Raw genomic sequence first — 26,917 nt, forward strand, 5'->3', positions numbered from 1 at the left:
CGTCCTGCTCCACTGACACACTGAGGAGATCGTTCCTCCCTCACACTGTGCGACTCTTCAATTCCACCCGGGGTGGGGGGGGAGGGGATTTTAAACATTAACATAGTTATTGTCTGTTTTTACCTGCATTATTATCAATCTTTAATTTAATATTGTTTATTGTATCAGTATGCTGCTGCTGGAGTATGTGAATTTCCCCTTGGGATTAATAAAGTATCTATCTATCTATCTATCTATGTGAAGGGAAAAAAACAACAACAGTAAGAGGCAGGCTGGAAAAGCAGGACAAAAAAAAGAAACCAAACATCTGGAGATACTGAGGAGTCACAGGTGTGATGGAGTTACTGCAAGCAAGGGATCTGCAACCAAATATAAAGTGTTGATTACTTTAATTTAAGAATGTCTGTTCACATACTTTACTTTATACATTATTGGGGTTACTCTCTTCTGTATTGTTTAACACCGTGTTTCTCAAACAGTGGGTTCCAACCCAAGTGTGGCTCACATGACACCCTTGATGGGTCATCAGATAAAAAATTTAATCAGCCATCACTTTTATGTTTTATGGGGCCACTGACTGCAGATTTCAGTTCCACACAGTGTCGTACTTTCCTGCTGCATACTGGGGAATTGAAACAACTGACACAAGTCCAGTTATGAGCAGATACAAGCCTGTTATACACTGCACTGCATGATTCATTAGAAAAGCCAAAGGGCATGGACAAATTCCTCAAATGCCCCATAGCTTCACCTACTCCAAACTCTTCCAATTTTGTATTGACCTCACAAGATTCATCCCAAAAACCTGAACCAAGCAGGAATGTTAAAGGAACACACATCCTAGATTTTCTGAGGTATACAGTTACTTATTACCTTGAAGCATGGTGTGGTGATCAATGGTGTCGGATGCAGTGTGGTACAGGGCGTTCACTCTGCAAAGCATTTACAACTTTGGGCATAACTGGGAAGGCAAAGAGAAGAGCCATTAGACTCGCAACTGAAGCCACAGAGAAAGCCACTAGGTGGCTATGGATCAGGAGGGAGCATCTGTGGGTGAATGCTACTGGGACACAAGTCTGATCAACCTCAGTGCGGTTGCCTGGGAAAAAATGTCTAGATGTTGAAAGACCCGAAACACACTATGACCCCAGTTTACATCACTGATGATGTGTCCCAATGTGTCCAAGTGATGCACCTTTCATCAGACGAGAGCATTAAGCTTTTAACTATAAGGGCATTTGGGGACAAAGTGCGCTACTTAGATAGATAGATAGATAGATAGATAGATAGATAGATAGATAGATAGATAGATAGATAGATAGATAGAGTGAAAGGCACTATATAATACAAAGATAGATAGATAGATAGATAGATAGATAGATAGATAGATAGATAGATAGATAGATAGATAGATAGATAGAGTTAAAGGCACTATATAATACAAAGATAGATAGATAGATGTGTTAGGCATTATATGAAAGATAGATAGATAGACAGACAGACAGACAGACAGACAGACAGACAGACAGACAGACAGATAGATAGATAGATAGATAGATAGATAGATAGATAGATAGAGTGAAAGGCACTATATAATACAAAGATAGATAGATAGATAGATGTGTAAGGCACTATATGATAGATAGATAGATAGATAGATAGATAGATAGATAGATAGATAGATAGATAGATAGAGTAAAAGGCACTATATAATAAAAAGATAGATAGATGTGTAAGGCACTATATGATAGATAGATAGATAGATAGATAGATAGATAGATAGATAGATAGATAGATAGATAGATAGATAGAGTTAAAGGCACTATATAATACAAAGATAGATAGATAGATGTGTTAGGCATTATATGAAAGATAGATAGATAGATAGATAGATAGACAGACAGATAGATAGATAGATAGATAGATAGATAGATAGATAGATAGATAGATAGATAGATAGATAGATAGATAGATAGAGTTAAAGGCACTATATAATACAAAGATAGATAGATAGATGTGTTAGGCATTATATGATAGATAGATAGATAGATAGATAGATAGATAGAGTTAAAGGCACTATATAATACAAAGATAGATAGATAGATGTGTTAGGCATTATATGATAGATAGATAGATAGATAGATAGATAGAGTTAAAGGCACTATATAATACAAAGATAGATAGATAGATGTGTTAGGCATTATATGATAGATAGATAGATAGATAGATAGATAGATAGATAGATAGATAGATAGATAGATAGATAGATAGATAGATAGAGTTAAAGGCACTATATAATACAAAGATAGATAGATAGATGTGTTAGGCATTATATGATAGATAGATAGATAGATAGATAGATAGATAGATAGATAGATAGATAGATAGAGTTAAAGGCACTATATAATACAAAGATAGATAGATAGATGTGTTAGGCATTATATGATAGATAGATAGATAGATAGATAGATAGATAGATAGATAGATAGATAGATAGATAGATAGAGTGAAAGGCACTATATAATACAAAGATAGATAGATAGATAGATAGATGTGTAAGGCACTATATGATAGATAGATAGATAGATAGATAGATAGATAGATAGATAGATAGAGTAAAAGGCACTATATAATAAAAAGATAGATAGATAGATGTGTAAGGCACTATATGATAGATAGATAGATAGATAGATAGATAGATAGATAGATAGATAGATAGATAGATAGATAGATAGATAGATAGATAGATAGAGTTAAAGGCACTATATAATACAAAGATAGATAGATAGATGTGTTAGGCATTATATGAAAGATAGATAGATAGACAGACAGACAGACAGACAGACAGACAGACAGACAGACAGACAGACAGACAGATAGATAGATAGATAGATAGATAGATAGATAGATAGATAGATAGAGTGAAAGGCACTATATAATACAAAGATAGATAGATAGATAGATGTGTAAGGCACTATATGATAGATAGATAGATAGATAGATAGATAGATAGATAGATAGAGTAAAAGGCACTATATAATAAAAAGATAGATAGATGTGTAAGGCACTATATGATAGATAGATAGATAGATAGATAGATAGATAGATAGATAGATAGATAGAGTTAAAGGCACTATATAATACAAAGATAGATAGATAGATGTGTTAGGCATTATATGAAAGATAGATAGATAGATAGATAGATAGACAGACAGATAGATAGATAGATAGATAGATAGATAGATAGATAGATAGATGGATAGATAGATAGATAGATAGATAGATAGATAGATAGATAGAGTTAAAGGCACTATATAATACAAAGATAGATAGATAGATGTGTTAGGCATTATATGATAGATAGATAGATAGATAGATAGATAGATAGATAGATAGATAGATAGATAGATAGATAGATAGATAGATAGATAGATAGAGTTAAAGGCACTATATAATACAAAGATAGATAGATAGATGTGTTAGGCATTATATGATAGATAGATAGATAGATAGATAGATAGATAGATAGATAGATAGAGTTAAAGGCACTATATAATACAAAGATAGATAGATAGATGTGTTAGGCATTATATGATAGATAGATAGATAGATAGATAGATAGATAGATAGATAGATAGATAGATAGATAGATAGATAGATAGATAGAGTTAAAGGCACTATATAATACAAAGATAGATAGATAGATGTGTTAGGCATTATATGATAGATAGATAGATAGATAGATAGATAGATAGAGTTAAAGGCACTATATAATACAAAGATAGATAGATAGATGTGTTAGGCATTATATGATAGATAGATAGATAGATAGATAGATAGATAGATAGATAGATAGATAGATAGATAGATAGATAGATAGATAGATAGATAGATAGATAGATAGATAGATAGAGTTAAAGGCACTATATAATACAAAGATAGATGTGTTAGGCATTATATAATAGATAGATAGATAGATAGATAGATAGATAGATAGATAGATAGATAGATAGATAGATAGATAGATAGATAGATAGATAGATAGATAGATAGATGTGTTAGGCATTATATGATAGATAGATAGATAGATAGATAGATAGATAGATAGATAGATAGATAGATAGATAGATAGATAGATAGATAGATAGATAGATAGATAGATAGAGTTAAAGGCACTATATAATACAAAGATAGATGTGTTAGGCATTATATGATAGATAGATAGATAGATAGATAGATAGATAGATAGATAGATAGATAGATAGATAGATAGATAGATAGATAGATAGATAGATAGATAGATAGATAACAACAAGCCAGCAGACAGTCAGGGCATCATCTCGTTGTACTACAAATAATAAATATAGGAATGCACCCACAATTGCAGAGCTTCTCTTCTTGAATTGAAGAGTAGATGTGTTCACTGAAATTCTTCGATAAGTGAGCCTCCTGCAAACTAAAACACACTCCTGTTTGCACTCTCTTCACCAACCCCTGTAGGGGTGAAAGTCAGACAAGCCCAGTTTACCCATTAAAACACAAACGGACACTAAATTTGATTCAGTATTAAACACCTGTGTGTCAAGTTAATTATTATCTATTATGTACACCCAACTTAAATATTGAATATGTCTTTATTGTTATTTATTCATGTATGCCATCCAGGGGAAAATGTTGGGAAGTCATCACTAAACAAAAGTAGATAAAACTGGATCTCAAAACCAAAAAGTTTGAGATCCACTGGTTTAGCACATCTAGTTGTCAATACCAGGAAAATAAAAGCTGAAATTCTGAACTCTGGTCTCACACTCATGTTTTGGTCTCAAACCCAAATGTCTTCAGTGTTGAGCATAAACATATAAATTGGCCTTGCTGTTCCAATACGTTCAGAGGGGACTAATATGTGGAATGGCAGTAATCAATTGATGACTGTCATAAGATCTTGTATGTGTCTCACTCCTGCTTCATATCCTATAATAAATATAACACATCATAACCAATGGAACACAAAATGCAGTTGTGCAACATTAAAGAGAACAACATTCCTGATTTCAAAAACATACACTTCAGCACCAAAGTTAGGTGGACAGCACCTTCTCATCACCCACCCACCCCTCCTGTTCATTTCTGGGGGAGACATGCTAAAGAGCAGTTGACTGGTTCCCTACCTCCAGAGCAAGTGTGAAATAAAACCATTAACAACTGTACCATGAGAGCGTAGGTCAGGCCCAAACCAACAAGGCCGGAGGAGAGATGGTTGTAAAGAGAGTTGGTGATGGAGGCCACAGCTGCAATAAGTACTACACAGGCACCGATGTACTCCTGCAGAGAGACACATCAATTGAGGAGTTACGCCACAACTTTTAACAAAAATCACAAATCAATCTGAGTGATGGTCATCAAAATCCTCTCAGAGCATCAACATCTGCATGTTCCTGAGGGACAGACTTATAACGAGAGAGTACTGGGTGCTGTAGCTTTACTAATGAAAAATAAAAAGCTGTGTTAAGGGCTGCAGTCAGAAGTCATTACTAAACTAGCTGTGTTACCCTGCCAATTAAAATACAATCATGTCTTAAATAAAAAATGTCTGTCTTCTAGCTGAGGGATCTTTCTATAGATGACACACTGCAGGTTGCACGTGATGCTTTTTCTTTTTTGTGTTTTAGTTAAATTCCCCAGCACCGCAATGTATTCAACATGCAGGGAGTCTAATGAGAGTCTCAGTCGTTTACCATGCGGACCTCCAGCCAGCGGTTTGCAGCGGTCAGAAAGAGGGAGGCGATGTTGTTGGTGTCTGTGTACTCCAGCAGCCTTTGTCTGAACTTGTCCTCGTACCTGCAGAAGATCAGAGGAAGTCAGAGATAAAGCTTTCACAACGCTGTGCATATTATGAATAAAAAAATTATAACCACAGGAATTAGAAGCACATCCTGAAAGTGTCAGATTCAAAAACTAAAAAGAGGAGTTAAAGCATTCTAGAGGCTCCTTACTCTATGGCATAAATGAAAGATGTGACGATGCGGGTTCTGCTCCACGCTCCCATCCGACTTCAGGGAACTCTTGAACCCGACACCATCGGTAATGTCACTGAGATGAGCTGACAAATCAGGACAATTCTCAAGTGAAGTCAGGGGATATTTCCAAAAAGTGCCAAAGAGTTTTTATTTTAAAATCAACAAAACAGTGTTCAAAAAGTGCAGTGCATCAGGTTCAATAAATAACCCATAAAATGTATTAATACTGTCCAGTATTCAGTGGGGATAAAAAAAAAAAAACATAAATAAATCCTTTAAAATCCGAGGTTCAAAATGCAAATGTTAAAATGCAGTCTCTCTCATTACTCTCCAGCCCACCTCTGTCTCTCATTCTCACCGGCAGCCAGCGGATAGCCAACAGCCACGAGCTCCTTTCGGCTGACCTCCGTCTTGGCTGCCTGCCGGCATCACTGCCAGACCATCCGAGGTTGGCTTTCCTCCCTTCATCTGTCGCGCTCACGCAGTCGCTCCTCAGATCCCTCAGGAGGACACCTGCCTTGCTCACCCTACTCACTCAAATATTCAGTGGGGTAAACCAGCCCTAGAGTGCCACAACCAAACGCTCCTTCGCGGGGCCCCAGCTCGTTCTGTCTCCTCCTTCTAGGTGGCCAGATCCTCCTGCTAAGACTGCCTTTCCCGTCCTTTAACCTCCATTATCTTCCTCTTTTCCTCGATACATCTACAGTGCATCTGGAAAGTATTCACTTTTTCCACATTTTGTTATGTTACAGCCTTATTCCAAAATGGATTAAATTCATTTTTTTCCTCAGAATTCTACACACAACATCCCATAATGACAACGTGAAAAAAGTTTACTTGAGATTTTTACAAATTTATTAAAAATAAAAAAATTGAGAAATCCCACCCAAAATGGATTTTTTTTTACATGTTACTTACCCCATCTACTTTGTAGTGGCGGCTGAGACACATTTTTAATCTCACGCTTTCTTGAAGAAAGCAAATAAGAGAGATTCTCATGAATACGATCAATGGGTGACCAATGGTGGACAGTGGCAAATGTTGTGAAAAACATCCATGTAAAAGAGAAAAAATAAGTCTCACTGTGATTGTGTTGCATAATCCACATCTTTTATACAGTCACTAATTCATTACACGCAAAGTTAATGCATTTTTGCTAAAACATTGTTAAACAGTTACTACCTGAACTCCCATGGACTCATGGAAATGATTTTTTGACTTGAAGGCCCATCTCTCCCCTTCATTCATTGGTCAAGAGTGCCACCTTCAATTCCAAAAGTCCCTCCTGTTCATTTTTTATGGATTTCTTGTTGACGTACTGGTTGATAATTCACAAAATAAGTATTTTGCAGTAGTTTAGCAAGAATGTATTCATTTTGTACATTTCGAGATAGCAACAGTTTGAAAGACACAGGGATTATGCAACGTGATTAACCTTTTTCTTTTTTTTTACATGGACATTTTTCACAGTGCTTGCCCCTGACCAGCATTGGCCACCTATCAATGCAGGTTTCTGAGAATCTCTCTTATGTACATTCTCCAAGAAAACATGAGATTCTTGGCAACCACTTCAAAGTAGATGTGGTAAGAAATATATAAAAAAATTTTAGCTGAAGTATTCCTTTAAGAAGGGAATGATGCAAACAATTATCAAACGCACCCCCATACCAATCGATCCCCCAGTCAAACCCAAGCAGGCTAGGAGAACGAGAAGACCTGAACACCCTGCTTTTAACCGACTGAGCCGAGACAGAAATTCCCTCTGAATACGTTTGACTCAACAGTACCAGAAAACCCCCACATACTGTATGATACGCTGTCCGACAGTCTTGATATCTACTCATGCAAGATATTGAGGTTTTCGGGGTTTGCTCCTATTTTTGTCCATCTAGTCCCAAAAAACCCTAAATTTTAGGCTGATATTCTGTGCAAGAAATTACATCCTTATGATAAAGAGTAAACCAAAGGTGTCTTCATCAGAAACGATCAAAGTTCTGAGTGCCATATCAACTAACTCCAGGGGTTCATCAACAAATGGGAGATGAGGGGTCACAAAACTTCGAAAACACAGAGATCGCTAACACAGACATGTGGAGTTTTGTTTGATGCTGTTTCGTTAGTGTTGTCATTTCTAAATAGTGTGACCAAAATACTGTATATGCAAATCCCCTTAAATGAAAGTCTGCAAAGTGCACTTTAATCACATCTGAACTGTTTGATTTGTAACATCAAACTGTGGTGTAGACGGGTAAATCAAGGAAAAATGTGTCATTTTCTCCAAACGTTATGGAGGGCACTGTAAATATAATGCAATGTTAACGTACTGACTTACTGACTCATTTACTCTTCAAAAAAAAAAAAAAGCCACTATTTGTCATTTAGTTAAAACATTTGACAGGAGGTTCATCTAGGGCAGTAGGTATCCACTATAAAAAAGTATTGTGATATATTAATGTTTAGGGGTATCCCATCCAACTGAAAAACCAAATACCCCAGAATCTCAAAAAACACTCAGACTTATTTGATTGAAGTTTGGTGACATTATAGAAAAATAAAAATGAGCCAACCCGTGTTTGTTAATCTGTCGATATTTGTCAGTAATAATGCTGTAGCGAGTGGGATACTCTTAGGCACCACATCCTTTTTTGTTGCTCAGTCCTGCAATGTAATAACACGAAGAAATGGGGTTGTAGTTCACACAAATCAATGGTGACACTGAACAGTGTATACTCAAAAGTCTTATTATTCCTACTAACTAAAGTCTTATTATTCCTACTATTTCTACTTATTCCTACTAATTCAATTAAAAAGAATACAGTTTCTGGTAAAATCGTATTTTTAAATAATCATCAACAAAAGCCAAGTCAGTCAGTTGGACAACCGGTATTTTATCTTTGGCAGAAACGTTAACTTCTGTGCAATTGCATGTAGCATGTTCAAGAGTAAGGAGCTCCAGTCAACTAATAATATTAGCCCCGGAAAAATACAAACATTATATAGAGAAAAGTACTTAGTTATATAATACTTCTGATACATCCCATTAAGTGACAGTACTATAACCAGCTAGCCCATTATATAGTGCCTTTCATATTGTGCCTTTTATACAGTATATATATATATATATATAGTAAGAAAGACACTATATAGCGGCCGACCCAGCACAGACTGATACAGAGGCACGTGTAAAATCCAAATAAGACTTTTATTTTCTTCAGCTGGAGGGCTCGTCTTCCCCGTGAACCCCCAACCACAACACAGTTCCAAAAGCACTGAACCCACAACACACAATCCTCCACCTTGGCACCACCACTCCTCCCAGGCAACCTCGTCCTCTATCTTCCGATTCTGGCCGCTGAGTGGTGGTTGCTGACCCCCTTTTATCAGGCACCAGGTGGTTGATTGCTGACATCCGGCTGCACTTCCGGGTAAAGCGAAACCAGTGCCCAAATATGTTGCAGCACCCTATGGCGGCGCCGATGGAACCCCACAGAGCTGCACAGAACTCCAACCCCCATGAAGCTCTGGGGAAGTCCAAGGCACCGCTGCAACCCAGGGATGCTGCCATCTAGCATCCAGGGGGAGATACTGGGCTTCCCACATTTATCCCCATGGCAGATGTGGAGAAGGGGCATCCCGGCCATCTGTCACAATATATATATATATATATATATATATATATATATATATATATATATATATATATATATATACTGTGGCATCCGGCTGGGTTTGTCGCCCGGCCGGGATGCCCAGGAGGAGCGGAGGAGGGCTTGTGCCTCCTCCAGGACACAAGGGGGTGTCCTCCCTGGTTGCCTTGGGGACCACGGGTACAGAGCTTTGAAGCTCTACCCTGTAGGGGCCCGTGGTCACCGCCAGGGGGCACCCCGATGCCTTGGGAGCCCTGGACCTCAGTACTTCTGCCACACCCGGAAGTGCTGGGGGGAAGAAGATTGGGGACACCCGGAGGACTTCCGGAAGTACTGTCAGAGCTTCCGCCACACAGGGGTGTGGCTATGGAGCCCCTCAGGATGCACCTGGAGTCCTTCCGGGGTGAATAAAAGGGGCCGCCTCCCTCCAGTCAGGGACAATATTAAATTAAAGAGTGATAACAATGAAGATATATAGACAGACAATAACTTTGAATAATGTTAATGTTTACCCCCCCGGGTGGAACTGAAGAGTCACATAGTGTGGTGGAGGAATGATCTCCTCAGTCTGTTAATGGAGCAGGACGGTGACAGCAGTCTGTCGCTGAAGCTGCTCCTCTGTCTGGAGATGATCCTGTTCTGTGGATGCAGTGGATTCTCCATGATTGACAGGAGTCTGCTCAGCACCCGTCGCTCTGCCACAGATGTCAAACTGTCCAGCTCTGTACCTACAATAGAGCCTGCCTTCCTCACCAGTTTGTCCAGGCGTGAGGCGTCTTTCTTCTTTATGCTGCCTCCCCAGCACACCACCACGTAGAAGAGGGTGTTTACCACAACCGTCTGATAGAACATCTGCAGCATCTTATTGCAGATGTTGAAGAACGCCAGCCTTCTAAGGAAGTATAGGCAGCTCTGTCCTCTCTTGCATAGAGCATCAGTATTGGCATATATATATATATATATATATATATATATATATATATATATATATATATATATATATATATATATATATATATATATATACATATATATATATATATATATATATATATATATATACTAGCAAAATACCCGCGCTTCGCAGCGGAGAAGTAGTGTGTTAAAGAGGTTATGAAAAAAAAAGGAAACATTTTAAAAATAACGTAACATGATTGTCAATGTAATAGTGTTGTCATTGTTATAACTGTTGCTGTCTTTTATATATATATATATATATATATATATATAATATACACACACACATAAACATTTATATACATATACATATATATACATATCTACATATACACATCTACATATATATACACACATACATAAACACACACATAAGACTTACTGACTGAAACGGGCTTTCATTGACAATCATGTTACGTTATTTTTAAAATGTTTCCTTTTTTTTTCATAACCTCTTTAAACACACTACTTCTCCGCTGCGAAGCGCGGGTATTTTGCTAGTGTATATATATATATATATATATATATATATATATATATATATATATATATATATATACATATACACACATACATGCAGTTTTAATAACACAGAAATCAATATAAACATTAACATCATTATCATATGAGAATATGAAGTAATATATAAGAAGCACATTTCATATAAATATAAATTATTAAACAGTAAATTCTTCTTCTGTAATTTGCTACCGTGGCAATTTGTGTGTCTGTCCAGGATTTTAAATGACCTGTAGCTCGCAAAGCGTTTCACCTATACACTTGAAATGTGGTACACAAATAGTACGTCACGTCTACTATCAGCTTTATGGGTGATATATACATATACACATCCACATATCAACATATATATATACACATATATACACACACACACGCTTTATGGGTGATGATTGTATTACTCTTTTTATCTTTATTTTATTTTATTTTAGAATCAACTCCTATCTGCGCACAGCAGGGCAGCCGTGGGCGGATGCGTATGGTGTATTTACTCCATGTTATCGTGCATTGCGCTGTCACTGGTATTTTGATAAAAGAATTTGAACAACATATAAGAAGCATATAAATTATTAAACAGTAAAACATTAACATTTAAGAAGTAAAGTTACATTAAGTACTACTGCAGTGCCTTCGGGTATACCTCATTTTTTGTTTGCCCATTACATGCTTAAATGTATACATTTTTTGGTGCACCTACCGGAGAACACGCGACATATAACCGAGCGTGGGAGAAGCATGGATTTTAAACACGCGTTGAGTTCATCTGCTGGTCTCCCTCGTGGAATAACTGGTAATGTTTGACTAAAATGTACAGCGAGTAAAATGACATTACCTCCTATTTTTTTTTTTACGATCTCTGAGATCTTGCTTTTTTCGGTTCAAGGCTTCATAAGCTCTTTTATGTTGTATGGTGTACTTATCCCAAACCATCATCATTGAATGTTGCAAGACTTTCACCTTGTATGTAGATCGGGGTAATTACATTCATTGCATTCCTAGTCTGAATCAGAATCTGATTGTATGGGTGGTTACCTGGCACTGTAGGGTTGCCATCCGTCCTTTAAAATACGGAATCGTGCCGCGTTTGAGAATGAAATTGCGCGTCCCGTTTTGAATCAATACTGGACGGGATTTATCCCGTATTTTTTTTATCATTTTTTTTTTAAAGCAGCATCTCATGCAAATCATCCCACACGCATTTTATGAAGATGCCTCCTTTCCTACTTTTGATTGGGTAATACTTGATGTCATCGTTAGTTTGATTGGTGTTTTTAACTGTCCAGTGAGGAGGGCGTGTCTTTTAAGTACAGTCTGCAAAGTGTTGGCACTGAGATGTGGCGTCAGCGCCATAGTTGAAGCCCCTAACGTTGCGGTCAGCAAGTCGGCTAACATCCGCCATGTGCCGTCTTTCAGTTGCGAGAAGCAGATCATAGAATGGTTGAAACTGTTGCCCCTAACGTTGCGCCACGGCGTGTGGTTCGTTTATACCTCGTGTCTTCTCATTAAACTTTTATCTCGCGAATATGTTATTGCAAGCCGCAGCGGGAGCGTTTCTATAAACTTAATTAAAACTTACGTTTTACACCGTGCTTTGTTTCCCTTATGAACATGCTTGTATGCTTAACTCGCTACGTTCTCAATTGTTTAATTAATTTTTTGCTCTTCGCTGTTTGCGGCTGTTCCTCCATTTCCCCCTACTTCGTTCTTTTATCTCGCGAATATGTTATTGCAATCCTTAACGGGAGCGTTTCAATAAACTGATTGAAAATAGTTTTGCATTTACCTTTTTAGTAAAAGGCGAGCTTTTAAGCCTGAGAAATCACCCCGTAAATGCACACGTTTAATTGCACATGTGTGAATATGTATGGTTACACAGTATTAAAAGACAGTGAACAACGTCAGTTACCTTTGTTCCCGCGTTTGATAAAAGGTGAGCTTTTAAGTCTGAGAAATCACCCCGTAAATGCACACGTTTAATTGCACATGTGTTAATATGTATGCTTACACAGTATTAAAAGACAGTCAGAAATTAACGTCATTTACCTTCGTTCCCGCGTGTGACTCGTGCTGTAAATCTCTTCCTTGTTTTTAGTTCACGTGATTACGTAGGATTACGTCCATTACAGTGTATGGACAAAAAATATGTTCCAGTTATGACCATTACGCTTTGAATTTCGAAATGAAACCTGCCTAACTTTTGTAAGTAAGCTGTAAGGAATGAGCCTGCCAAATTTCAGCCTTCCACCTACATGGGAAGTTGGAGAATTAGTGATGAGTCAGTCAGTGAGTGAGTGAGTCAGTCAGTCAGTGAGGACTTTGCCTTTTATTATTATATATATATTATATATTATATATATATATATATATATATATATATATATATATATATATATATATATATATATATATATACACGATACAGTAAATATATATTTTTATGTAGGTATCTAACATCTACTGTGTAATGGGTAGTGGATGACGCTAAACTCCTGATCCCCTGATACAATTTGTAAAACAGTGCTGCCAGACACACAGGTCAACATTTGACTTGTCACTCCCCATGCAGGCCTGTCATTTCAGAGATCAGGTAACATGCAGTGCCACTTAGATGAGTTTATTACAATGATCAAGGAATTCCTTTGGTTATCCCACCTCTTTTTTTAATGAGTGCTATCACACTGTCTCAAAACAATTTCACAGAATATCAGAAATGAAATACCCGCAGATTACAAGTGAAGAAAAAACAGCTAAAAAAACAGAAGAGTGGAAATAGAACTTTTAGCTCAGAAGCTGTAACTTTGAAGAAATCTGTCCAGTAAACACCAACGCACCCAATGTACCACCTCACCTGCCCTATTGACAAGTGAATGTGAATTTAATGAAAGCAAACATCACTCAGTCTTGACAGAAAAACAACTTGCTGAAATGGTACTATGAATGCAATCTGCATATGTAAATGATGAAAAGGCAAATATTTGTTTCCCACATTGTAAATTCAATACAGCTGAGATCAAGAGGACAGCTGGCTCACACTGGTAAAGCCAACAGCAAGATGGACAGCAGAGAGCCAACATGGCGTGTACAGGACAAACACATAAGGTGGCAATGATGGGAAATGCATGAAGGACTTGTCAGTACCACCCTTATAAATAAAGTAAAAACACACATTTCACCCAGCACAGTAGCTAACATACTAATAGATGTGTCCACCAGAGGGAGACAAACAGCGGCAGCCACAAAGAAGTCACCCCAACCTCTAACAGCCTCAGGCTCAGCAAGACACAGGATATACTGTATATGGCTATACATAACCTCTGACCCAACCTGCCCCTGCCATGACAGAAACATCAGCAGCTCTGTGGACACCTCTGAAGAACAATTCCTGTTATGTCTGAAATTATGAAAATGCTCACCAGAAACACATAATTGGAGATATAATTCCATAGAATAAACTTTCTACCTGAAAGCACGGATTGTAGTAAGCCCTTCCACAGTTTCTGAAAAGTGAGACAGTAAGGGCAGCTGAGTGCTGTCATCCAATTGTTGAAGATCCCTAAAGCAAAATAAAAAGAAAGAAGCTCCATGAAAGGATTAAGCAGAGAGGAAAATGTGAGCACAGCTGTGTCCGTGAACACATAGCACATGGAGGATAACACTGGCCTTTGGCAGCCTGGTACATGACTTGCTTAAAAAGAAGGCCATCCACTGAGTCAAGCTACCATTTCACAAACCTCTCACTGGGACTTCTGTTCCTGCATTTATGCTACTTCTTTACCTGGATGCCATCCTGAAGTACTTCTGGATGAAGTAGCATGCCACCGTCAACGGAAGCAAAGAGATGAGAAAGACAGGAGTGACATAGGAGATGACAGCTAGCGCCGAAACACAAAGCAGGGTGGAGCGGCTGAGACACTCCAGAGTGGCAGGGATGTGCTGTAAGGAAAGAGAAATAAGGGACATAGTATGGGAATGGCAAGCTCAGCTACTCAAGGAGCTCAAGGAGTCACTTGTGTTCGGCAGCCTTTGCTTCTCCTTTTTACCTGGTCAATGGTGTTGGTGTCAACTGAAAATCTGTTCAGGATATTCCCAAGGGGTGTAGTCTCAAAAAGCCTATAAGAAATAAAGCAGTCAGCATTAGACAAAGCACCATTACCAGGTTCTAACAGTGGCTCACCTTTGACACAAACATCAGGTTAAATGGAATTCTGGAAAGAACAGCAGACCAGTGCCAGACAACAGTAGACTCCCAAAAGGCTAAATACTACTGGGGGGCAGGTGGTGTTTAGTGAGCTTGGCAGAAATGGAGTTTTATACTCCAAATGGGACTTTAGTACAGTGTTGTGGGGAAGGTGCATGTATGCAGATGGACTTTAGCACAGCTACTTCATTCATTAAGATCAATGATACAGGAGCTACTTGAGGAGATGGACATATATAAACAGCTGAAAGATGTGGTCCTTGAGCTGTTACCATACCTCATCGGTGCCAGGATGATCCTCTTCAACAAGTTATGGTGTAGCTCTTTTGCAACCTTTAGGCCTGTCCACTCCACAGCCACAGAAGTCACAAGGCACAAGATGATCCCAAGGCAGCAGAGGATGCTAAACACCATGGAGTAGGATGAGTGGTCAAACCTGCAGTCCTAAAAGACATGAGGGAGATTAGATTGGCAGTAAGTTCAGTGAATTGCAGCTCTGCAGTGCATTAGCTTTGTGATGATGAAGAATGTGTGCATGGTGACACTGAAGTCCTGCAACTCCAAATCAAGAGTGAAAGAAACAAAAAGTGTCTTCTTTTCAAGTCTTTTAAAATCTGGCCCATCAGAAGTAGGCACAAATCTGACAAGGAGAAGAAAGGGGAGACCCCCTCCACTCCCCAAACATGAGGGGCCACTTTAGACTGCTTCTGTGCATAATGACTGGCCTCTACTGGCCTTCACTTCTTCTCCTAACCCTCCTATCAAGCTGTAGCTGAGTTGTTTCCGGGTTCTCCTACTTGAAGTCTGAGTTCTAAAGGTATCTTCCACATTGATACTAAGCTTTCCTCCCATACACATTGCCTCACCAGTATGTAACACCTCATCTCAAAATGCCACCACAGACACACTTCTTACAAATGTTAACACTTGAATTAGATCTCGCCACTATCATATAGTGCTAATTGGTACAGCTAGTTCCTCCTCTGACACCTGGTTGGTCTAGGGGTAACATCCTGGACTTTAAAAACAACCAACTACCGTCAAGAACAAGTACCCATGGAATGCAACCGATCACTTGCATAACCCAAACGATTTTGTGCAGCGGATAAGCTCTGCGCCTATGCTGAGGTTGGGGGATAGGACTTTGATCACTGACAAAGCACAAGGACTAAAGGTGTCAAATCAAAGACATTTTCACCATGGCCATGGTCAACGTCCACACCTTGGCCAATGCTGGTGTAGAAAACCAACTACTAACTGGATGCAAAAGTTTCAACATTAACATCATTGCCATACTAGAACACAGGCAAATTTTCCATTAAACCCAACCTGGTAACATTAAACAAGAGCGGACTCCACCGATGGCGACGGTGATGAGTTCATAGTGTCAACTTGGTTCAATGGACTACTGGTTCACGTCTTTCCTTCATTTAGTTTTCTTGGCTGTTCCCAGCTACCCTGAAGTGTACTAAGTGGGTTTTGGAATGTCACGTTCCTGCTTTGTAAAGCCTTCACAAAGAGGTTTAGAATTACTCCTTTCAAATTTCTGCATTTGCAAGCTTAGCGCTCGACACCATACTTTTCTAAACTTTTCGCCTTATCTCTAAGTTGCCTTTTATGGCTAAAATTCTAAAGGCTGCCTTTTCTCAGCTTCAGTCTTTTTAAATGAGATACATTTTCATCAAATTTCAGTTGGTTTCAGAACTCATCACAGTATGGAATCTGCTTTATTGAGGGTAACTAATGACCTGTTGCTTCTTTGGTTTACTTGACCCAAGTGCTGCTTTTGATATGCTTGACCATACTATTCTGCTAAATTCTTTGGAGCATTTACTAGGCATTCAGGGCACAATTCTAGCCTGGTTCCAATCTTATTTTAATGATAGACCTCCTCCTCCTCCATTACTATCTCCTGTGGACTTCCCCAGGCATCCTTTCTGGCCCTGACACCCATTGTGCCATACATGCTTCCTCTGGGATCGGTTATTCAACATCATAATACAGCTTTGCATTGCTATGCTGATGACACACAGTTATATCGACCCATGAAGCCAACTGATAAGGGTTCAATAACCAATCTGCTTAAATGTATCAGGAATGTTAAATGCTGGATGACTAATAATTTTCTCTAGTTAGATGAGAATAAGACAGTCCTGCTGTTATTTGGCCCTTCTGCATCTACTAGTTGTCTTGCAAATAACGCTGGACCTGTTTCCCTTCATATTAAAATACATGTAAGAAAATTTTGGTTGACTTTTGATTCTATACTCTGTTTTGGTAGATTAATTCAGTGGTCAAGGGTAGTTTCTATCATCTAAGAAATTTAACAAAAATCAAGCCATTTTTAATCAGTGAAAGACCTGAGGCATCATGTATAAATGGTGCATACCCACAAAAATATTGCATACACCCATTTCCTCGCACACTTTGAGATGAATAAAAACTAAACTTGCAGTAAAGTCACACACATTTTCACGGTAGCTCCCTTCCTTGTGTACGCATGTTTCAGCTCAGTTTTGCAAACTGGTGGCACCCAGCGTCAAAGCAGTGCTACTGTTTCTGTGTCATTTACTTTTCTTTTTCATATTCATGAATGACGCAGGATTTATCAAATACACCGAAATTAATTGCATTTCATTTACAAATTGAATTCACTTGATTGTAATCATTCTGTAACAATATAATGGTGCATGGAATGGCCAAACTATTCCAACTACCATAGCTGCTTTAGCGTTGTTACTCTCAGTGCAGCACTCAAGAGTATTTTAACCCACTGCATCCAAGTGTGGAATCACAGCTGTAAAGCAGCTGATTGGAAAGCTATATGGTGGGCTGTGTGGAGAGCGCAGAGGATTATTGGGATACAGCTTCTAGTTCTGGAGAACATTTATAGCACATGCTGCCTCAGCCATGAGCACAGTGTATTTGAATTTCTCCCATCCAGAAAACGCTTCAGAGCTTTTCTTGCATGAACCTTGAGGTTCAGAAACAGATTCATCCCAAGAGCTATAAACGCACTCAATCAGTCCATCAAGTGCCCCTGGTAGAATTGTTTGTACTTAGAGTTACAATTACCTCACTCTAAACTTGCACTATGGCTGTAATATTGCACAACCTGAGCCACATTATGAACCATTTGCAGTATTTGCCCTATATGTACATGTATATTGTACTTATGCTTTCGTAATGTATATTTTTCATTGTTTTTTATCATATTATTATTATTTTGCCATTGTCTTTTAACCAAGCACTGAACGGAAGGTGATATTTTTTTATTGATTTGCATATTAAAATATACAAAATTCCTGGAAGAGTCAGGGTGGGGCTGTAGGTGTGTGCATGTCCATAAAATTTTAAGTACGTTGGGATTTGTAAAGGGAAAGTATGTGGAACTTGGAGTTCACACAAATTTATGGACCTGTATTTTTTTGTGTGTACGTACATTTCCACTTTTGTCCGTACGCCATGTTTTAGTGTGAATTCTACGCACGGCGTTATACGTGAGTCACTAGGTGACTGCTGTCCATGTCTTTGTCTCTAATAGGTTGGATTACTGTGATTCTCTACACCCTGCAGTCAATCAGGCCTCCATATCTCATCTTCAGCTGTTCAAAATGCAACAGCCAGGTTTTTAACAGGGTCTTGAAAGAGGGAATATATTACTCCCATCTTGGTCTCTCTCCACTACTTGCCTGTTAGGTTCAGGATAAAGTACTCTTTTATTTTTTTTGCCTTATACAATTTCTTGTATTAGGAATTTGTTATTTTTCACATACCCCTTGGGGTCAGAGCGCAGGGTCAGCCATTGTATAGCGCCCCTGGAGCACTTGAAGGTTAAAGGCCTTGCTCAAGGGCCCAGCAGAGTAGGATCTCTTTTGGAAGTGACAGGGATTTGAACCAGCAACCTTCAGGATACCAGCACAGATCCTTAGCCTCATAGCCACCACTCCACCCTTAATTTTTGTCTTAAAAGCACTAAATAACTTGGCTCCTTTATACATGATTGAAGAGTTTAAATTTATGAAGGGAATTAGTCCAGTGGATCAAGATGGTGACTTTAAATTGAGTTCCTCAAAAACACTGGGGACATGGTTCTATTAAATAAGGGCGCGCACAAAAAGGCGAGCTTCAAAAGGGCGACCTCAATTGGGTGCAGCGAATAAAGGAAAACACAACAAAATTATTACAGAAAATGTATTAGATAAAGACAATGATTGAACGTATAAAAAGGCGAAAGCAAGAATATTAAAATGCCGCGCTCAATTGAGGTCGCCCTTTTGAAGCTCACCTTTTTGTGCGCGCCCTTATTGAAGGATATCCTGGGGACACCGTTGGAAACTCGTGAAGGATAAATGTCACAAAAACATTAGGACATTTTCTTTACAGAGAACCACAGACACATAGAAGAAGTGACCAACTAGTGTGGCGGACAGTAAGACTTTAGGGAGCTTCAAACCTCCATTTAATTTTATTTTGGAAGAATTAAGTGGTTACGACTGAAGAGCTTTGTTGGGCTCTATGGCCTGTTCTTGTCCAGATTATTTTAATATTTCACATCTCCTTACCCAGCATTCCTCTTCTAGGTTATTTAGATCATCCTCACAGCTTCTACTATCAGTGCCTCATTCTCAGTTCATACGGAGAGGTGCTCAAGGTTTTATAGTGGCTGCCCATAAACTCTGGAATTAGTTACCTTTGCCTCCATGTCCCCGACATTTAAGACCTATCTAAAGGTTATCTTTTTGTTTTTCTTCTGGCTTTTGGAGATTTAGAATAATGTCTTTGGTTTTTGCCTCATTTTGGAAATGTTTATGAATTTATGCTTCAGGTTTTAGAGTTTTTGTGTAATGCCCTTGATTGTTTACTGTAAGTTTTATACTGCAGTTTTTATTCTGTTTACTCTGAACAACATTTTGCTGCAGCTGTTTGCAGTTGTTAAATGTGCTTTATAAATGAACTTGAATTTGAATTTAGCTCCTCCTCCCTAGAGCCAAAATGTATATCACGAAGGTTTATGCTTAAAGGATAAATTCTGTATTTTCCAAGTTGAAGTTATTTCTTCATAATCATGGTATTTATTTGCCACATTTAATTGTGCTCTAAAGTGAAGTGTTTTGTCTGTTTTAGCAGCTTACGGAACCCCATGTCCATACCTGACAAAAAAGCCTTAAAGCTTACCAAATGTGTCCACTTTGAAGTAGCAAAGTTTCAATTTAAGAAAACATGCCATCTGCATTTAAGAGGCATTCTTGTGATAATGGAAAGAAACTGGAAATATTCATTTTATCACAGACTCTTGGTCTGATTTTCTTTGCAGCAGCAGCGAAGTTCTGGTAGTGCAGTGCCAAAACCGTAGGCCTCGAAGCAAAAAGTATGGCGAGTGCTAGCATACTGAAAATAGGATTTCATTGTACTGTGTGCACATAACAATATAGAACCTGGCGCTGTGATAGATACAGTGCATCCAGAAAGTATTCCCAGCGCTTCATCACTTTTTCCACATTTTGTTATGTTACAGCCTTATTCCAAAATGGATTAAATTCATTTTTTTCCTCAGAATTCCACACACAACACCCCATAATGACAACATGAAAAAAGTTTACTTGAGGTTTTTGCAAATTTATTAAAAATAAAAAAACTGAGAAAGCACATGTCCATAAGTATTCACAGCCTTTGCCATGAAGCTCTAAATTCAGCTCAGGCGCATCCTGTTTCCCCTGATCATCCTTGAGATGTTTCTGCAGCTTCATTGGAGTCCACCTGTGGTAAATTCAGTTGACTGGACATGATTTGGAAAGGCACACACCCCTGTCTATAGAAGGTCCCACAGTTGACAGTTCATGTCAGAGCACAAACCAAGCATGAAGTCAAAGGAATTGTCTGTAGACCTCCGAGACAGGATTGTCTTGAGGCACAAATGTGGGGAAGGTTACAGAAAAATTTCTGCTGCTTTGAAGGTCCCAATGAGCACAGTGGCCTTCATCATCCATAAGTGGAAGATTTTCGAAACCACCAGGACTCTTCCTAGAGCTGGCCAGCCATCTAAACTGAGCGATCGGGGGAGAAGGGCCTTAGTCAGGGAGGTGACCAAGAACCTGATGGTCACTTTGTCAGAGCTCCAGAGGTCCTCTGTGGAGAGAGGAGAACCTTCCAGAAGGACAACCATCTCTGCAGTAATCCACCAATCAGGCCTGTATGGTAGAGTGGCCAGACGGAAGCCACTCCTAAGTAAAAGGCACATGGCAGCCCGCCTGGAGTTTGCTAAAAGGCACCTGAAGGACTCTTGGACCATGAGAAAGAAAATTCTCTGGTCTAATGAGACAAAGATTGAACTCTTTAGTGTGAATGCCAGGCGTCACGTTTGGAGGAAACCTGGCACCACTCATCACCAGGCCAATACCATCCCTACAGTGAAGCATGGTGGTGGCAGCATCATGCTGTGGGGATGTTTTTCAGCAGAAGGGACTGGGAGACTAGTCAGGATAAAGGGAAAGATGACTGCAGCAATGTACAGAGACATCCTGGATGAAAACCTGCTCCAGAGCGCTCTTGATCTCAGACTGGGGCGACGGTTCATCTTTCAGCAGGACAACGACCCTAAGCACACAGCCAAGATATCAAAGGAGTGGCTTCAGGACAACTCTGTGAATGTCCTTGAGTGGCCCAGCCAGAGCCCAGACTTGAATCCGATTGAACATCTCTGGAGAGATCTTAAAATGGCTGAGCACCGACGCTTCCCATCCAACCTGATGGAGCTTGAGAGGTGCTGCAAAGAGGAATGGGTGAAACTGGCCAAGGATAGGTGTGCCAAGCTTGTGGCATCATATTCAAAAAGACTTGAGGCTGGAATTGATGCCAAAGGGGCATCGACAAAGTATTGAGCAGAGGCTGTGAATACTTATGGACATGGGATTTCTCAATTTTTTTTATTTTTAATAAATTTGCAAAAATCTCAAGTAAACTTTTTTCATGTTGTCATTATGGGGTGTTGTGTGTAGAATTCTGAGGGAAAAAATGAATTTAATCCATTTTGGAATAAGGCTGTAACATAACAAAATGTGGAAAAAGTGATGCACTGTAGGTAGAAAAACCTGAAACACCCTATGACCCCAGTTTACATCACTGATGATGTGTCCAAGAGATGCACCTTTCATCAAATGAGAGCATGAAGCCTTTAAATATAAAGACATTTGGAGACAAAGTGCGCTAGCTAGCTAGCTAGCTAGCTAGCTAGCTAGCTAGCTAGATAGATAGATAGATAGATAGATAGATAGATAGATAGATAGATAGATAGATAGATAGATAGATAGATAGATAGATAGATAGATAGATAGATAGATAGATAGATAGATAGATAGATACTTTATTAATCCCAAGGGGAAATTCACATGAGGCAGGAATGTTAAAACATTGCGACAGGACTTACTAAACTTGAACTTGTCTAAACTCCGGTTAACTGGAGTTCTAAAATGGCTCTTGTCTGTGTGTGCGTGTTTCCTTTGTGACAGATTGGCACCCTTTCCAGGAAATGTTCCTGCCTTGCATCCACTGCTTGCCGGGATAGGCTCCAGCTGGACTGTGACTCTTCCCTATGTAAGTGGGTTAGAAAGGTGGATGGATGTATGAAGGGCTTAAAGAGTGAGGACATACGCGCCAATATGGTGTACTGGCTTTCTCCTGTTCAAAGTACCAGATGTATGTCTGTCATGTCTGTTCAGTTCTTGTCACTTCACCACCTGCTACGTGATTTTAATATTCTCTCTCACTGAAGCACACACATGCTTTATCAATCCAGCCAGAGAAGGCAGTGTCTTTCCTATTGTGAAAGAATATATGCAGACATAAGTGTGATTTTGTTTCTGTTATTATTGTCTAGCTGTCTACTGAGCAGAAAGAAGCAAAGGAACTGCAGGGTAAGACAAGCTGTCAATTTGAAGAAGACATCAGGCTCATAGTCGCCCTCCTTTTAAAATAGCTGAATCTCAGAACAATGGTTTGTTTGTATCCTTCTTAAAAGGACATGAATACATTGTTTTGCAATAGATGTGCAATCTCAAGATGTACAGCAATACTTGATAATATTTTTGGCTTGAGAAATTGACATATTTGGTAAAATTTAAGGCTTACCTATCATGAATGGAAGTGGAGTTCCATACAGTCCTATTGTAAGCTGAAAGTATTTTTAAAAGTTATAAAACAATGTTCAATTTAGAATACATTTTTACATGTTAAATGAATATATATCATGTGCATTTTCTTCTATGTACTGATTTTTGAGCCTAATAACTTTCCCTTTGGACTCTGGTAATGAAATGATGTCTTTTCAGTATTGACTTGTTTCTGGCTCTCTTCCAGCCTTCAAACAGATTGTCTTGTCCTTCCTCTCTAATCTGCTTAAGGCTTTCAAAACTTGTTTGCTTGATATTGTTACTTTTATTGACTAGACAAAGAGCCCGTTTCGACAACGTAAGATGAAACAGGCACGAGTTTGTGTCAGCAGTGTATGAAGAACAAATGATAAGTAACAAAGAAGTTGTTTTGTAATGATTGTAGTCCGCTTTACTCATTACTGTACAGGCTTGTACTGTTAGTTGATGAATTTTCCAGGCCTATAGTATAATATTGAATGATGAATGTTCCAGTACAATATGGAATAGTAATAAGTATAAGCACCACAAACCTGATATAGGTGTATTGACTGAATGCGTGATTGAATCAGAATGCGTAATTAGGCCTCGAGCTGTAGTCGAAATCGCCTTTCAGGCCTCTAGAGCTTTAATTGAAGTCGCCTTTCTCTTTGAATTTTTGTGGCCGTAAATCTGCCGCCTGCCGCGATGTTGGGGTTGGATGTCAGCCTCGTAAGATTTTTCGGGCAGTTGCACAGAAGGCGACTGCGTATTCGGCTTCGGACAGACGTGAGTGAGTAAGTGAGTGAGGAGGCAGGCGAATTATGTATTAAGATTATTTACTGTTTCGAGACACACCCTTTTAGACCTGTTAGTCCCTATTTTGTAAGAAAAAGGATCAAAAGTGTCATTTTCCATTTTGCCAGACAACCTTAACCCTCATATGTGCAGGGCTTCTCTTGGGCTACAGTGGGCTGAATTATAAAAATACACCCATAGAATTCCATAAGCTGGCAACTTTCTCCTGTCTAAAGAGTGAAGCACTTGTTTCATGCCCACCGATTATAAATACAAAAATCTTCTTTTTAACTGTGAAAAGTGGATCTTTGGGAATGTCTTCTTGGAGGGCCTCTCTGGACTGGGACAATAATCCACCTGAAGCTAAGCATGTTTGGGCCTGATGATTACTTGGATCGGAGACAAACCAGGAAACCTTGACTTCTTGCTGGAAGAGATGTTAGTGAGGCCAGCAAGCAGGGCCGGATTAAGACCCTTAGATGCCCTAAGCACTAAATAATTTTGGTGCCCCCTTACACTAGTAATTCAAAATATTAAAACAATAACAAACTAGAAAATTTTTTTTTATTTTATTATCGAAAATTTGAAATTAAACAAAACATACTTATAGTAAGAAGGAAAATAATATTTATTTTTGTATGCTTCATTTTATTTTTATCTTAATAATTTTCTCCTATTTTTTTTCCTTGCAAACTCTTTGATTAGATCTTCATAATCAATCTTACGTAACACATCTGCTTCTATACATAATAGAGATAAGGCATCCAGCCTGCCTTGATGCACATTTGTTCTGAGGGGATTTTTAATATATTTCAACCGAGAAAATGAGCGCTCACCTGAGCAGCTTGTGGCCATTAATGTTAAAAATATACGAAAGGCAATGTCTACATTTGGAAAAGCACAGTCAATATTGTCTTCTAAAATTATTTTATAAAGTTCTGCATGACTGAATCTTGTTTTTACATTTTCTGTTGCACTGAACTTATGGCGCACATATAAATGAAACTGCTGAAGTTCAGCTGAGAAATTACTGTTGTCACACACGTGTGTTTAGGAGACAACTAAAGGGCTTGAATACATGTGATTCCATGCCAGACCAGGGGGTGGCGAAGTGCACTAATTATCCCTCTCGATCTTTTGCAGACCATTCCAGGGAAATCCCGCCTGGCTCTGGGACAGCCAATGACGTCACTTCCGGTTCCGGTATCGATGACATCACTTCCGCCACTGGCCTTTAAAAGCTGCCAGCTTGTCTCCAGAGAGTCAGTTCTGTTTTGGACTCAGTTGAATGAACATGTCTTTGTTGCTGAATCAGTTTTGCAGCCAGGAACAATTATACGGATGGCTGCCCCAAACCTTCTCAATGTCTGATGGTCGTTTTTGTGACACTGTTGAAGAGAAAATGGCATCTGAAATTTTACAAATTTTAACGTTTGGGTTTGATTTTAAAGGTTTTTTTGAAATGTACGGTTTTCATTTTGACATGAAAACCGAAGATTTACCATTTAGATTATTTTATTTATTTATGGTTTTTGTGTCAATTTAGCAAATCTATTTACACATATTCTTAGTACAAGATTTGAAGAATATTTTGTGAAAATTTTTTAATAAATCTTTGTTAGTAAAAAAGTTATAAACAATTTAATCCAATAGTAGTCAGCTGTACGATTTTCACTTTTACATAATGTAAATGAATTTAAAAGTATCCAAGAATAGAATTAAATAGACTTACCAGAATATTTTTTCCTCAAACTGGGACGATTTTTTGTTTTTGCTTAAAACAGAAAATAATGCTTTCTACGCACTAGAAATTTATTTTAAGTTAAATAACAGATAATTCACGAATCACAACAATTACGTGATAATAATTTTTAATCAACTATTAACTAAATAAACAAATTGTTTTGAATCGAATTATTTTCACAATATTTTGACATAACGTGGCGTTTAAGGGAATCACCATGAAATGGGAATTCCCCATCGTAGATGGCACCAGTATGCAGAACGCACTGTGTAAGGCGCTATCTACGAACAGTGGTGGCATAGGGAGGTACAGGGAGGCATTATTCATTTTTCATTAAATTTTGAAAATGGCTATAAGTTTAATTATTTTAATAATTTATGTGATAAATTCGGCCATGACAAATTTTTGTGGTGCCCCCTTTACCCTTGGTGCCCTAAGCATGTGCTTACTTTGCTTATATGGTTAATCCAGCACTGCCAGGAAGGCTTGTTTATTTGGTCCCAAAGCCCCAGCGCAGTGACAGTGACATTGTGCTGCAAGAGTTGGTGCTGTCCTTCAGATTAGATGTAAAACTGAGCTTCTGACTGCCTGAGGTCATAAAAGATCCATGAGCATCTTTTTAAAAGACTATTGTGTTCCCTGATGTCCTGGCTAAATTGCACAACATGGTCTGGTTATCCCAACTGACTGGAAAACGGGACTTGTCATCCGTATCTGGAGAGGGAAGGGGGATCGCCTGGATTGCAGCAACTACAGGGGGATCACATTGCTCTCGGTGCCGGGTAAGGTCCTTGCTAGGGTCGTCCTCAATAGGATCCGTGATCACTTGCTCACCTACCAGTGACCGGAGCAGTCTGCTTTTGCCCCTAAGAAGTCTACCATGGACCGCATCCTAGCACTGAGGGTTCTCA

At 38.7% G+C, this 26,917-nt stretch overlaps 1 protein-coding gene across 4 annotated transcripts in view; it reads right to left on the minus strand.

Annotated features, from left to right (window-relative positions):
- The window catches only part of abcc8 (ATP-binding cassette, sub-family C (CFTR/MRP), member 8), a 380,635-nt gene that overhangs the window by 37,669 nt on the left and 316,049 nt on the right, over positions 1-26,917 (minus strand). For all 4 annotated transcript variants that reach the window (XM_051923356.1, XM_051923355.1, XM_028796118.2 and 1 more), the window contains 6 exons: positions 15,616-15,782; positions 15,181-15,250; positions 14,916-15,073; positions 14,601-14,693; positions 5,736-5,838; positions 5,209-5,322 (listed from right to left, as the gene is read on the minus strand). In XM_051923356.1, coding sequence (XP_051779316.1) covers positions 5,209-5,322; positions 5,736-5,838; positions 14,601-14,693; positions 14,916-15,073; positions 15,181-15,250; positions 15,616-15,782 — 705 coding nt within the window. The remainder of the gene's footprint in view (positions 1-5,208; positions 5,323-5,735; positions 5,839-14,600; positions 14,694-14,915; positions 15,074-15,180; positions 15,251-15,615; positions 15,783-26,917) is intronic.

The sequence above is a fragment of the Erpetoichthys calabaricus genome, chromosome 2, assembly GCF_900747795.2.
Source record: "Erpetoichthys calabaricus chromosome 2, fErpCal1.3, whole genome shotgun sequence".
In the NCBI taxonomy this organism is placed as follows: Eukaryota; Metazoa; Chordata; class Cladistia; order Polypteriformes; family Polypteridae; genus Erpetoichthys; species Erpetoichthys calabaricus.